A 13,518-nucleotide genomic window follows, 5' to 3' on the forward strand; every position below is an offset into this window, starting at 1 on the left:
AAAATTCACTGCTTCCGCAATGATTCATTTTGGAAGCATATACTTCCGCAATGAATCATTGCGGAAGGAGAGAAAACTTTTTATAATTCGCGCGTCACTAGCGCGTTGATTGGTTAGAAAATTAAATACTTCTTCCGTAATGAATCATTGCGGAAGCATTAAATGCACATTCATGAGCAATGATTCATTGCCGAAACATTTAATGCATTCTCACCAACCTCCTTCCGCAATTTTAAATGCATTCTCACCAACTTTTTTTTTGAATTTTTAAATATAAATTACCTAAAAAATTATAAAAAATTGAAATAATATAAATTTTTGGTCAAAAAAATTACACTATTTATTTTTTAAAAAAAATTTGTACATTTTTTTCTGTAATTTTTGAAAATATTTTTCATTTTTTATCACTTAATTCTAATTTTCATATTTAAATTACTTCAAAAAATCATAAAAAATTAAAATTAACATAAATTTAGTCAAAAAAATACAATATTTATTTTCTCGAAGTTTTTATCTTCCTACATTGTTTCTGGAATTTTTTAAAAATATTTTTATGTTTCCTTTTTTTTTATCACTTAATTCAAATTTTCAAATTTAAATATTTTAAAAAATCATAAAAAATTGAAAATAATATAAATTTACTTGTGGAAGGAGAAGAACAAGAAATTGTCTCTGTTATCGCCTGAAATTGCCTCGGTTATACCTATTTTTGAGCTTTAATGGAATAAAAACTATTAACTAATCGGTTGAGCACCTTCCGCAATGAATCATTGCGGAATGAAGGGTTGGTTGGCTCTGAAAAAAGACCCATAAAAAATATTATCTTATAAATCTAGCGAATTATTAATTTAACATAAAGGGCCCCGGCTCGGGGTTATAAAAAATTATTAATTTAACGAAGTTATTTATTTATGGAGGTTTTAGTGTACATGAATAAAATTGGATGCACGCGTTTGGAAGAGAGTGGGGGTGTAAAACCAAACCCTATAAAGAAACAACAAAAGTAGCCGTTAAAGATACATGCCAGCAAACCCCACCTACACAGGTCACCCTTTCCTTAAAAAATGGGGAAAATATGAATGAATGAATACAATAATAATAATACAACATGGCAATGACCATGTCATGTATTGTAATAATAATATTCAACACTTGATAAATAATTAATCATGTCAAAACGAACAGCACCCTTCTCTCTCTCTCTCTACTTTGAAACTTTGTGTATCCAAAACATTAACGTGATTTTTAGTTCAGGGGCGGTTGCATAATTCCAAAGTAACATAAAAGAGTTCTCATTATTCAACAAAGAATAAGTGACCTGTTTTTGATTTCTTACAAAAACTAGTATATTTTCTCAACTACTCCACCACCCTCTCCGCACCTTTCTTTCTTTTCAACATAATTACCCCCCCCCTCCTTTTTCTTTGTTGAGCTCATCGCTCAAGATTTTTCCAGAATTATGAATTGTATGATCTCTTATTTGCTCTCTCCCTTCCTTTTAAACTATACATACATGTATTGTTATTGTATAGCTTTTGTTCCCTTGCTATTGTTGCTTTCAAAATTATAACCCCCCTTTTTTATAGTTCTTGATTGTTATGTTCTGTTATTTTAGTTTCCTTTTTTCTTAAGATGGTCCTACTAACATTATATACTGCAATTTAGTTATTTCTTTATTGTTTTTGGTTGAATTATTTGATTCATGTTTAGCCTCAAGTTGATTTGTTTAAACTATATCTTTAGGGTTTTAATTATGAGTAGAAATCATTCCATTATTTGATTTTAAGTTTATTTGTAAGTTAAGTTAAGTGCTCCTTTAGTTGGTTCATACAAGCTTTACTTGAATATTCCACTTCCTAAACAATTTTAGCTTTTTATTAGACTTCTAATTGGTTAGAGAGATGGGTGCGTTAAGTTGCTTTGTATCTCTGAATATAGATTAAGATTGTTTCTTATGTTGATAGGAATTCGACAACTTGGAACTCGGGGGAGATCGAGCTAGATGGCTACACTTGGTGATATTGGCCTCGCTGCCGCTATCAATATTATTACTGCGCTCATATTTCTGCTAGCTTTTGCTGTATTACGGCTTCAACCTATTAATGATAGAGTCTATTTCCCTAAATGGTACCTTAGGCGTTTAAGAAACAGCCCATCTCGTTCTGGAGGAGCTGTCAGCAAGTTTGTCAATGTAGACCTCAAATCGTACGTGAGATTCCTGAATTGGGTGCCTGATGCACTCAGAATGCCGGAACTTGAGCTTATTGAGCATGCAGGATTGGATTCAGCTGTGTACTTGCGTATCTACTTGCTAGGGTATGTAGTTCAATCTTCCTTCCCCTGTCTCTGAACTTGTCTCTGTCTATGCATAATCAATACTTTCCATATGTTTGATGACGTGTGTCATTTAGGAATTATTATCAAAGTTTTTATTATAGTTATATTCAACATTTAAGTCTTTTGGGGATAAAATGTTGTGCATATCTGTTGTTTGCACTTGTTTTGACATCCCCATGGCAAGTCACTTGTCTACATACAAGATTGTATATCTAGATAATTGTTTTAGGTACTGACGTGGGGGTGTTTGCTCCACTTAGAGCATCTCCAGTAGGGGTGCCAAGAAGGGTGCAAGATTAAGCAAATAAAAATTACGGAGTATTATTTATGGAGTGTTGGACAATGGACATGTTTGGCACCACAAAATTTCAAAGGTGCTGCTTGGATTCACCCCCTTGAAAGCCTCGAAGAAACTTTGTATATGTTTTTAATCAACAAAACTGTCCCTGTAAAAATTAGTTCCAGAAAATCTCATGCCTGGCTCCAGTTGTTGGTCACCAAAAAGAATCCCAAAGGTGCTGTTTTGTATGTAAACCTGAAAGAACCTGTTTGCACATGGAAACTCTATACTCGGAGCTGTAGTTGCTTCTATGTTGGACTTTTGTTGGGTTGTTCATCCTTTCAGTTTATTTGTTTGTGAGCGTCGCTTTCTTTTAACTCAATATCGGTTTAGGTTCATTATAGATAGTACTGTAGCATGCCATGGAATCTTCTATATTTCGTTTCTTTCCTATAAATTAGCCATTTTACAACATAAAAAAGTGAAGAAAATCTTTTGCACATGTGTAAGCAGGGAACTATTTCTGTAAAAATTAGTTCCAGACGATCTAATGCCTAGCTATATTTTCCTCTGAGCTGTAGTTCGTATTGCACTTGCATTAGCAACTTCTTAAATGATGTTTTTTAAGCTGTGAATCAAACCATCTTTTGATACTTCTATACATCTAATCATGCAGACTCAAGATATTTTTTCCTATTATGTTCATGGCATGGGCTATCCTGGTACCAGTTAATGTGACAAACGACACTTTGGAAAAGGCCAAAGATGTTACTTTCAGCAACATCGATAAGTTGTCAATATCAAATGTTCCCCTTGGATCACAGAGGTAGGTAACCCTCCTTTTTGGGCCTGACATTTATGTATGTACTTGTTCAAAATATACTTGTAGTCTTTGTTTTACCTCCATCACAGCGGGGTAATGTAATTGATACACTGTTGTAATTGCAAATTACATTGAAAACTCATTGAAGAAGAGTGGAGGATTACCTCTTTGTTCTATGTTTTGATCAGAGGCCACCTTAATTGAGTTTTTTATAGTCCTAACTTAAGTGTTGGTCTCGTAAGTGTATATTTAGCTCTTTCCATGCTTAAGCTCATGCCTCATGGGGCTAAGAAACCTTAGGTTCTCCTTTCATTCCTCTCTTCTATACTTTGTCATCTAAATACTCCCTCCATTTCTTTTTAAGTGTAGTTTATTAAGAATGGTAGTTAATAGGCTACTCTACCATTAATGTAGTTTTATTTTCCAACTTTAACCTTCATCTACCACTACAATCATTAATACTAATACTTGGGAATAGTATAAATTAAATTTTAAATAAAGGTATTTGGATAAAAAGGAGATTTAGTTGTTTTGAAAGTACAAAAATGACACTTAAATTGAAATTCAAACCAAGTCAAAGAAAGACACTTCAAATGAAATGGAGGGAGTACTTTTTTGTAATAATTATCATAGTAACAATAACAACAAGAACAACAACAACAACAACAACAACAACAACAATAATAATAATAATAATAATAATAATAATAATAATAATAATAATAATTATGTAATAATAATAAAATAAAAGTAATTTCATTAATATTTATCTTTGAATTTATTTTTATGTTGAATTTAGAGATTTTTTTAGGGTTCGATAATGTCTTGGTATCTTTTCCAAATATTTTAAGTTTCATACTAAAAGAATGTCATTTTCGAAAAGGATTCAAATTCGTATTATACGAATTTATCATATACTTTGCATCTCACTTGTAGATGAAAGTGGTTGCAGATTAATGCATTAAATTAATACTAGTTGAGCAATATTATGTTACTTTATAACTACAGTTTTTAATTGCAAATATCAACCGGTGACAACCACTTAACTAACTTTATTCGTTAGCAACTATCGGATTCTCCCCTTTATCAAATTTGCAATTCCTTAATGAAATGGGAAATGGTATGGTTGCTACAAATGTCTATTCATGGGTAGCCTTCTTTATCTTTCCAATTTTCTATGAGCTGGATGTTATTGTAAGTGTGGGCGTATCAGCTGCTCATGCTTTAGTAGTATTCTCCAATTTTTTCTTTGTGATGGTGGTTAAAGGTGCTCCCTGTACGATTGATGAGACTAGAAAGATTTATTTGTTCTGCCCCTTAAAGTTATTTTGAGCAGAACTGACTGAAGTCTTGATTGTTTCGTCTTATATTTTCCCTATGACAGTGGCATACTAGAAATTTTGTAAATAAAACTGTCAATTAAAATGGATAGAAAAATAATACGTTATTGTGACCCCTTGTAATAATAAATTCTTACATTACTTAAATTTATATTGTAGTTACTTTTTGCACAGTTTGTTATGATCGATGCTCACATGAACTACATTACAGGTTTTGGGTTCATGTTGTAATGGCCTATGCCTTTACATTTTGGACATGCTATGTGCTACAAAAAGAGTACGCGACCATCCAGAAGATGCGATTGCACTTTATTCATTCAGAAAAACGCCGCCCTGATCAATTTACTGTAAGATGCAGTTTGTCCAGCTAACTTAAAAGTTTGCTTTTTTGTATAATTTATCAATGTACTTTTTCCTCCATTGGGACAGGAATGGCTTTATTCTTGCACATGTGTAATGTTTCTGTTTAATTTTTTTGAATATTCTGAGGTGTCATAATTAATCTTTTCATCTTTGCATTATTTGCAAGCCATATTCCTAACTAAATATGTTTGTTTGTTGGCAATCCAGAATAAGCTAGTGAAATGCTCTTGCTGCTAAAACAATATATGTCCATTGGAATATTTTATTAATTGTTGGTGTGAACAAATTTTTTTTTAACTCTTATCCCTCACACTGTTACCTACTACAAGTTATGTCCTTTATTTGCAGCTTTTCTTATGGTGATAATACATATAATCAATTATATTAAATTATTTTCTAAAATATTCATATGTACATACCATAGAAATGTATTGTTAAATATGATTGTGAGTAAACTTAGACTGCAATGTTGGAAGATATCAACAAAGATATCAACACAGACAGTAAACTTAGAGGACAAAATCAGGACAATATGCTTATTCATTGCTGAACCTTAAACTGTGACGCTTACGCTTCTTTCATCTCAATATGCAAAAAGGTATAGATACTAGTGCATGTAATTTTATATTATGCTCTGGATATATGAAAATGGAGGTGCATTCCCACCATCTCTTTATTTCCTTTACTCTCTCTTTCCCTACTTCTCTCTCTAATTTTTAGATTTTTTCCTTTAAAATCATTATGATTCTCTTCTCTCTCTACCATTCCTACTCTCTAGTCTGTATCTAGATTCTAGAATATTACAACTAGATAATGCAAATACTTGAGTAGAAATACCCTTTTAACTTAATGATAAAAAAATGTCAACTACTTAGTAATTTCCTGTTCTGCCTGGGTGATCGTGCTCAACGAGAAGTTAAAATGCCCTTAGCAATAGAGAAAGGATTTCAGGGCAATAGGTTACAACTTAGATAACTTGAATGTTTCAAGTTCCTGTTTTGTAAACATGTGATGCATGTCCACTCGATTTATAATTGAATAGCATCCATAATCAATGGAGAAGTCCTGAAGGCTGAAAGAGATAATGAAAATCACTTGCATCTGAAAATCCTTCTTGTTCAAGTATTAGCAATTATGTTGTTGTTTGTTCTATTTATGCATGCATTTGGAGGAAGCAGCTTATTGTTTTTATGTTTATAGTATTTGTTCAATATTGTCAGATTGTGCTTAGTGCGGCCTTAAAACTATTGTATGATAATAAAATTTAAAGCATAAACGCACATATGGCACCTTGTAGGTCATGATGTAAGATATGTATATGAAACTAATTTATTCAATGAAGTTGCTGCACTTTTGAAGAAATACATGAAGAATGCACTGAAAGAGACATATTGAATGCCTTGTGGGTCATGTACATGTAAATTATTTGCATGGAACTTTACTTCTAATATTTGAATTCAATCAATGAAGCTTTGGCGCTTCTGAACATATATGTGCCTCATTTTGCAATAACAATGCACGGAAGGAGACAATTTTCATTCAAATTTCTGTATGTGCTTTTTTATAGGTTTGGTAATAACAGTTTATGATGTCATTATCACTGACAGGTTCTTGTAAGAAATGTGCCACCGGACCCTGATGAATCAGTTAGCGAGCTTGTTGAGCACTTCTTCTTGGTCAATCATCCTGACCACTATCTTACTCATCAGGTTAGATAGTGTTAACATGTCATATACACATGTGACATGCAGAAGGGAAATGTGTGTTTTTTTTAATTATAAATCTTCAGGCAAATTCTTTCAACTGTCTGTGAATGATTGCGGACAGCTCATAGTAAGCAACAAAGACTTGAAATATTCGTTAATGAAATGAACTCTGAAGTCCTTTTAACTTTTTATCCTTTTAAAATTCCACCGGGGTTTCTTTTACTTTGTTATGCAGCATGCTTTAGTTTCTTTTGGCCCTTTGACTGTGGTCTGTAGAGGTGTAGAGTTATTTTTTTTTCAAGTAAAGTTCGAAAACTAACATGTTTTTTCGACATCTTACCGTGTTTTGCATTGGACACTAAATTCACTTGGATATTTAGGTGATGAAATTGTAATGTTGCTAGGATTTTCTGCCTGTATGAACACGAAGAAGGCATATCTTTTATATTATATATAGTATATATTGATGATTGTGTATTCATTACAAATTTATTTTGCATAGTTATAAAACTAATCGATAATAATCTTGTATTCTGGTGGTTGTGACATGTTTGTTTTATTCTATAAAACTGTGTATGCAGGTTGTACGCAATGCTAACAAACTTGCGGATTTGGTAGAAGAAAAGAAGAAGCAGCGCAACTGGCTTGATTACTACCAGCTGAAATATTCTCGGAATCAGTCAAAACGACCTGTGACGAAGGTTGCTTTTTGTAATTAGATTCCTCGCATGTTTTTTTCGCAATCCTTTCAGGAAGAAATTTTCGGTTTTTAGATTTTTTTCTTAATCCTCAGTTAGGAGGTTTCACTCTGCTAATTCTTTAGAGCTGAATCAGTTTCCTTTCGGTTTCTTTCATCTTGCAGACTGGGTTTCTTGGTCTTTGTGGAGATAAAGTGGATGCCATTGATTATTACACATCAAACATTGAGAGACTATCAGAGAAGGTTACATTTTGATTCTTGAATAATATATCATGTTTTGATGTCCATCATGTATGCTACTTTCTGAAATCTTTTGTGAGGCAGAGAGAATCAGCATAGCTAGTATATATATGTAAGCTTATAGGAGAAAGTATACCCCGAACATAAGAAAGAAATAAATCTGATTCAGTACTAGCTACCTAACAAATTGTTGGAGGATTCACTTGTCTATAAAATTGAACTAAGAAAGTTGTTAAGTGTACGGTTGCACTGTTTGCTTATATTGTATGATTGTACATATGGTAACATACTTAGCTGAGTCATTATACCCTTGTCGTGAGGGAAGTTTGGCAATGGTCAGTGAAATATGCACTTTGAACGATTCCAAGTAGCTTTAACTACGGAAAATATAATACCTGTTCCTAATGGATAATGCTTGAATATTGTCTAAATACTAGTTCCAAATGCATCCTGTGGTAAACGAAATGTATTTGTCACAAATATTAACAAATGGAAGAAGCCATTGGAGACTTCTCTTTGATGTTTTTTTATTATACTTTTTGGAGCACTGTAATACTGCCTTATGTTTAGCAATATTGGTTTTTTATACTCTGTATTCTACAAAATAGAGTTTGATTTTTGGATCCACTATATTTGTTTTTGTAGATAATTCCTGTTTTAGAATCCTTCTTATTCAGCGAAGCAGGAATATCTATGGTGTTGATTATCAAAGTTAATTCTCGATCATTTATTTCCTGATTGTAATTGCCTGTTTGTTCTTGTAAGCAATCATTATCTATCTAGGCATTCACACCAGAGCTTGGTAGAATACCCGTGTCTAAGGAAAAAACGAAACAAAGAAGAAAATGTGATTATTTCATTTCGATTATTCTTCTCTACATGGAGTCCCAGTTTGGCTTCTTGAAGCTAAATAGGGAATCTGCAATTTATGTGATTGAAAAACATTTTTCTGTAATCAGTTTCAATATTATATAATATGTAAACTGACTTTATATAGGTTATAATCTTTAAGATTTTACATTGACTTTAGATGTCAAATTGACCGATGCCCCACTATTTACAAGTATTAAATAGAGGACCAAGTCCATTATTTACAACATGTATGAGGTTTATTCCACCTTTCAGGCTACGACTCCCCCAATTTTTTTTCTCTCTGCAACCTATGTGTTCTACCTGACATCAGAAATGACATACTGTAGTTTTCCAGAATACATTAGTAATTGCTGAAACTCCTATATAAAAATCAGAGCTTTCTCTGAGCAAATTTTTACTTTTTGAAGTCTTTTTTTTATCAAGGCCATTTTTTTTGATATCTTAGACTCCAATTGTAACTAACAATTCTCTACTCTATTTCCCTTTAGATAGCTGCAGAGCGTAAAAGTGTAATGAGTGATCCCAAATCTATTATGCCCGCAGCATTTGTATCCTTTAAAACTCGCTGGGGTGCAGCTGTCTGTGCCCAAACACAACAATCCAGAGATCCAACTCTATGGTTAACAGGGTGGGCTGCAGAACCTCGTGATGTCTATTGGCCAAACTTGGCAGTCCCTTACGTTCAACTAACAGTTAAAAGACTCATGATGGCTGTCTCTTTCTTTTTCCTCACTTTCTTTTTCATGATTCCTATTGCAATGGTACAATCAATTGCAAATATTGAGGGTATTCAAAAAAGGGCACCCTTTTTGAAGCCTGTAATCGAAGTGTAAGTTCTTCAATATTATATGTTCATGTTAGTTTCTTTAAACTAAAATTATTACTCATGCATAGATTTGTTTCTGTTCTTAACATGATCATCCTCATGTTACCTTTTAGGAAAATATATTGCTGTTAGCCATTCAACCTTCTAATACTAGATGTTCTTCTAAAATTGTTTGTTTTCCTCCTTCTGTAGTATATAAGAATGTTTTTTCTACACCCCTCCCCCTCTCTCCAACTCTACATTCAAATATTACAATATAAAAGAAATAGCAAGTTGGAAAATGAAACTGACGGCAGAAGCAAAATTAAAGTTTGCCAGATTTTAAAATTCGCATTAGCAACCTTGTATCCAATCTGATTTTCAACTTTTTGCTTGTTCTTTCATTATGTATTCAGTTTAAAACCTATACTTCTAATATTACGCGTACTGTCAATAAGAAAAAAAATAACGCTTGGCTGTTGAAACAGTCACCATGTATATTTTTATTGTTCTTTGTTTTACCCTTGAAGAAAATGAATACAATATATGTAATATACTCCTGAAGGATTATTATCTAATACTTGTGTTGGATCACTTGGTTCCGCATCTAGACTTATAGTCTTTATGATATGGTCATGCAGAGGTTTCATCAAGTCCTTCATCCAAGGTTTCCTACCTGGGATCGCCTTGAAAATTTTTCTAATCCTTCTTCCAACAATATTGATGATGATGTCAAAGTTTGAAGGCTTTTTGAGTATATCTTCTTTAGAGAGGAGATCTGCATCCCGATACTATATTTTTAACCTTGTGAATGTTTTCCTGGGAAGCATAATTGCAGGAACTGCATTTGAACAGCTAAACACTTTCCTTAAGAAGTCAGCAAACGAGTATGTCTTTTTAACTATAGTAGTTAATGTTTTTTCATTTTATCCATAATTAAGAACCATTTGTTGATTTATCTCTGCTTATTTATGGCTGTGCTAGTCCTGTGTGGTATAGTTTATCATGGTTTTGTAATTTATAAAGTGCAGCTGATGTAGGACAATGGTGTATTGATATTAAGAATTGCTGCACTTTCCATCTTCAATTGTGTTTATATATGGTTTTTATTACCATTAACTTTTATGTATCATATGATGTTTAATGTTTTGAACGGTAGACTAAAGATAATTGCTTAACTATACAGAATCCCGAAAACCATCGGTGTAGCTATCCCTATGAAAGCAACATTCTTTATAACATATATAATGGTAGATGGATGGGCTGGAATTGCTGGGGAGATTCTACGATTGAAACCCCTAATATTTTACCACTTGAAAAATACTTTTTTGGTGAAGACTGAAAAAGATAGAGAGAAGGCAATGGATGCAGGAAGTCTAGGTTTTAACACTGGAGAACCTCAAATACAGTTTTACTTTCTACTGGGCCTTGTCTATGCCATAGTTACTCCGCTACTACTTCCTTTCATATTGGTATTTTTCGCGCTGGCTTATGTTGTATTCCGCCATCAGGTAAACAATTCTCAGTAATTTTTTTCCCTTTTTCTTTGGTTGGCAAGTATAATTACCTTCTACTTGATTTTAGTTTTGGCTTGGAGGTAGTAGATGGTAGGCGAATAAAATTTGGTGTATTTCTTTAATCTCCTCCTACCACGATTTTAAAGGTCAATTATAATATTTTCTGGTTTAGATCCTCACTTAGAGAAAAACACTGGTAAATTGATATTGGTTTGTTTCTTTTGTGAAAAGCTGATGGAATTTTAAAACTTTGTAATTCATATACCATGTGATATATGTTGCCTAAAACTGCTTTTGTAACCCCTAGGGTTTGATTCATTCTGTGTGCTTCCTTGCACTTATCCTGTTGTAGTAGCATTTTAATTTATATTATTATTACATAACATTGCATATGTGCTTGTGAGAAAATGCTACAATATATTGGGATTGCTATTAAGTATGGAATATGTTAAATGTACATTAGGTTTGGTGTCTTTCATAAGTTAGTTGGTTACATTGTAATCATCTTCTTTCCTTTGTTTCATATCTGCAGATTATAAATGTGTATAACCAGGAGTATGAAAGTGCTGCAGCATTTTGGCCTGATGTCCATGGGCGTGTTATAAGTGCATTAGTTATCTCCCAGTTACTCTTAATGGGCTTATTGAGTACAAAAGAAGCTGCATTGACGACTCCATTTCTTATTGCACTTCCAGTTCTGACCATATGGTTCCACAGATACTGCAAAGGACGTTATGAACCTGCCTTTGTCAAATTTCCATTACAGGTTTGTAAATTCTCACCGAAGAATTCCATATATTTGTGTGTGTTTCTTATTTTAGTGTCGGGAAGTGGCAGGAAATTCTTTACTGATTTGTTAAAAATTTCAAAGAAGGAAAAATACTTCAACATCCATATGTCTCTTAGCTTTTATTTTGACCGCTGTTTGAATATCTTTTAGTTCCCCTCTTTCACCTTTGCAATACTGTTGCCTTGAGAAATAATCAACTGATTTGTGTTTAAGTATCATCTCTTAGATTTGATTATTTTAGATCTTTATATCTTTATGAAATTCTATCGTGTTCCTCTTTTTCTGTCTTTTTATTAATGATACTATTATAAATAACAAAAAATGAGTTATAGGAAAATTGTAAATAGGAAAATTTTGATTATTTACTTCAAAGCAGTCGCATATGTAGAGGTGGGTATTGAATACTATCTCCTTTAGTTGCTATATATAGCCGGCGGATAGTGGTTTCTATCTTTTTGTTTCTTTTTCTCAAAATTCTATTAAGTGAGCTTCGGAAATTGGATTGGCAAGTCCCAATATCTAGCTACTGTATTATTAAATAAGACAGTACCGAATTTTCTTTAGCTTCTGGTGAAGAGTGGTCAGAAATATAAGGGCGGGCAGTATGCACGTCTTTACGCTGTTGAATGTACTCCCCCTCTCTCTCCCTCTCTCTCTCCCTCTCTCTCTCTCTCTCTCTCTCTCTCTCTCTCTCTCCCTCTCTCCCTCTCTCTCCCTCTCTCTCTCTCTCTCTCTCTCTATATATATATATATATATAAAAACAGTGTGGTTGAATCTGAATATAAGTTCTAATTCAGATTGAAATATGTAATTAGTATCTAAAATAACGAATTATGTACGGAGAAGGACTTCGAACACATTTACCAAGCTTGTGTGTGAATTAATGACAGCTATGAGTTTTATGTTAATCTAGGTCAATAATATTCTTGTGTGGTGGACTTCAGGAAGCAATGATGAAAGATACTCTGGAACGTGCAAGAGAACCAGCTCTAAACCTAAAAGGCTATCTTCAGAATGCTTATATCCATCCTGTTTTTAAAGATGAGGATGATTCTGACTGTGATGATGACAATGGTGAATCGCTTGAGAAATATGACCAGGAGCTTGTCCCAACCAAACGACAGTCACGGAAAAATACACCTGTTCCTAGCAAAATTAGTGGTGGTTCCTCACCATCGATTCCAGAGGTAACTTCAGAGTACACGAAATTGTAAAGTGAATGAGCAAATTGAGTTGGCTTTATTGTATAGAGAGAAAATACAGTGTTTACGTATATTTGAGCTCAAGAAATAGAAATAGAATGTCCAAAGGCAGGTGGATGTTTTCTGAGGTGTTTGTGTTGCGTATATTTGACTTTTTAACCCCATAAAAAAATTGTGCATCCCTGGGTGTTCGCCAAGTCACTAGTTGGGAGAATAACCCTAATTTAAAAAAAAGGCTCAAATATCACTCCAAAACTGAGATGGAAGAATTGTGTACCATTTTTCTTTTAACTTCAAAATGTGATTTCATCTACTTTTGCATTTTTTTTGTTAAAGAAAAATGCAACATGAATTAACGTTTTTCTCTTTCATTTTTAACAAATTATAACGGAGCTTCAAACTTGGTTATGGCTATTCTTTTTTTGCCAAAAAACGTTATTCTAATTTCTAAGGATGATTTGTTTGTATTTTATATATATTTATATATATATAATATTAGTATTTTTAAAACTCAAATTAAGAATTGATGAAATCTAAAATA

At 32.9% G+C, this 13,518-nt stretch overlaps 1 protein-coding gene across 1 annotated transcript; it reads left to right on the forward strand.

The window, feature by feature from the left end:
• Positions 1–1,171: 1,171 nt before the first annotated feature.
• LOC141677306 (calcium permeable stress-gated cation channel 1-like) lies at positions 1,172–13,104 on the forward strand. Its single transcript, XM_074483176.1, has 12 exons — positions 1,172–1,466; positions 1,965–2,316; positions 3,294–3,443; positions 4,992–5,127; positions 6,751–6,852; positions 7,431–7,550; positions 7,712–7,792; positions 9,151–9,491; positions 10,109–10,354; positions 10,654–10,978; positions 11,517–11,750; positions 12,720–13,104. The coding sequence occupies exons 2-12, from the start codon at positions 2,003–2,005 to the stop codon at positions 12,987–12,989; spliced, it is 2,319 nt and encodes a 772-aa protein (XP_074339277.1). The 5' UTR covers positions 1,172–1,466; positions 1,965–2,002; the 3' UTR covers positions 12,990–13,104.
• Positions 13,105–13,518: the final 414 nt, after the last annotated feature.

The sequence above is a fragment of the Apium graveolens genome, chromosome 8, assembly GCF_009905375.1.
Source record: "Apium graveolens cultivar Ventura chromosome 8, ASM990537v1, whole genome shotgun sequence".
Classification (NCBI taxonomy): domain Eukaryota; kingdom Viridiplantae; phylum Streptophyta; class Magnoliopsida; order Apiales; family Apiaceae; genus Apium; species Apium graveolens.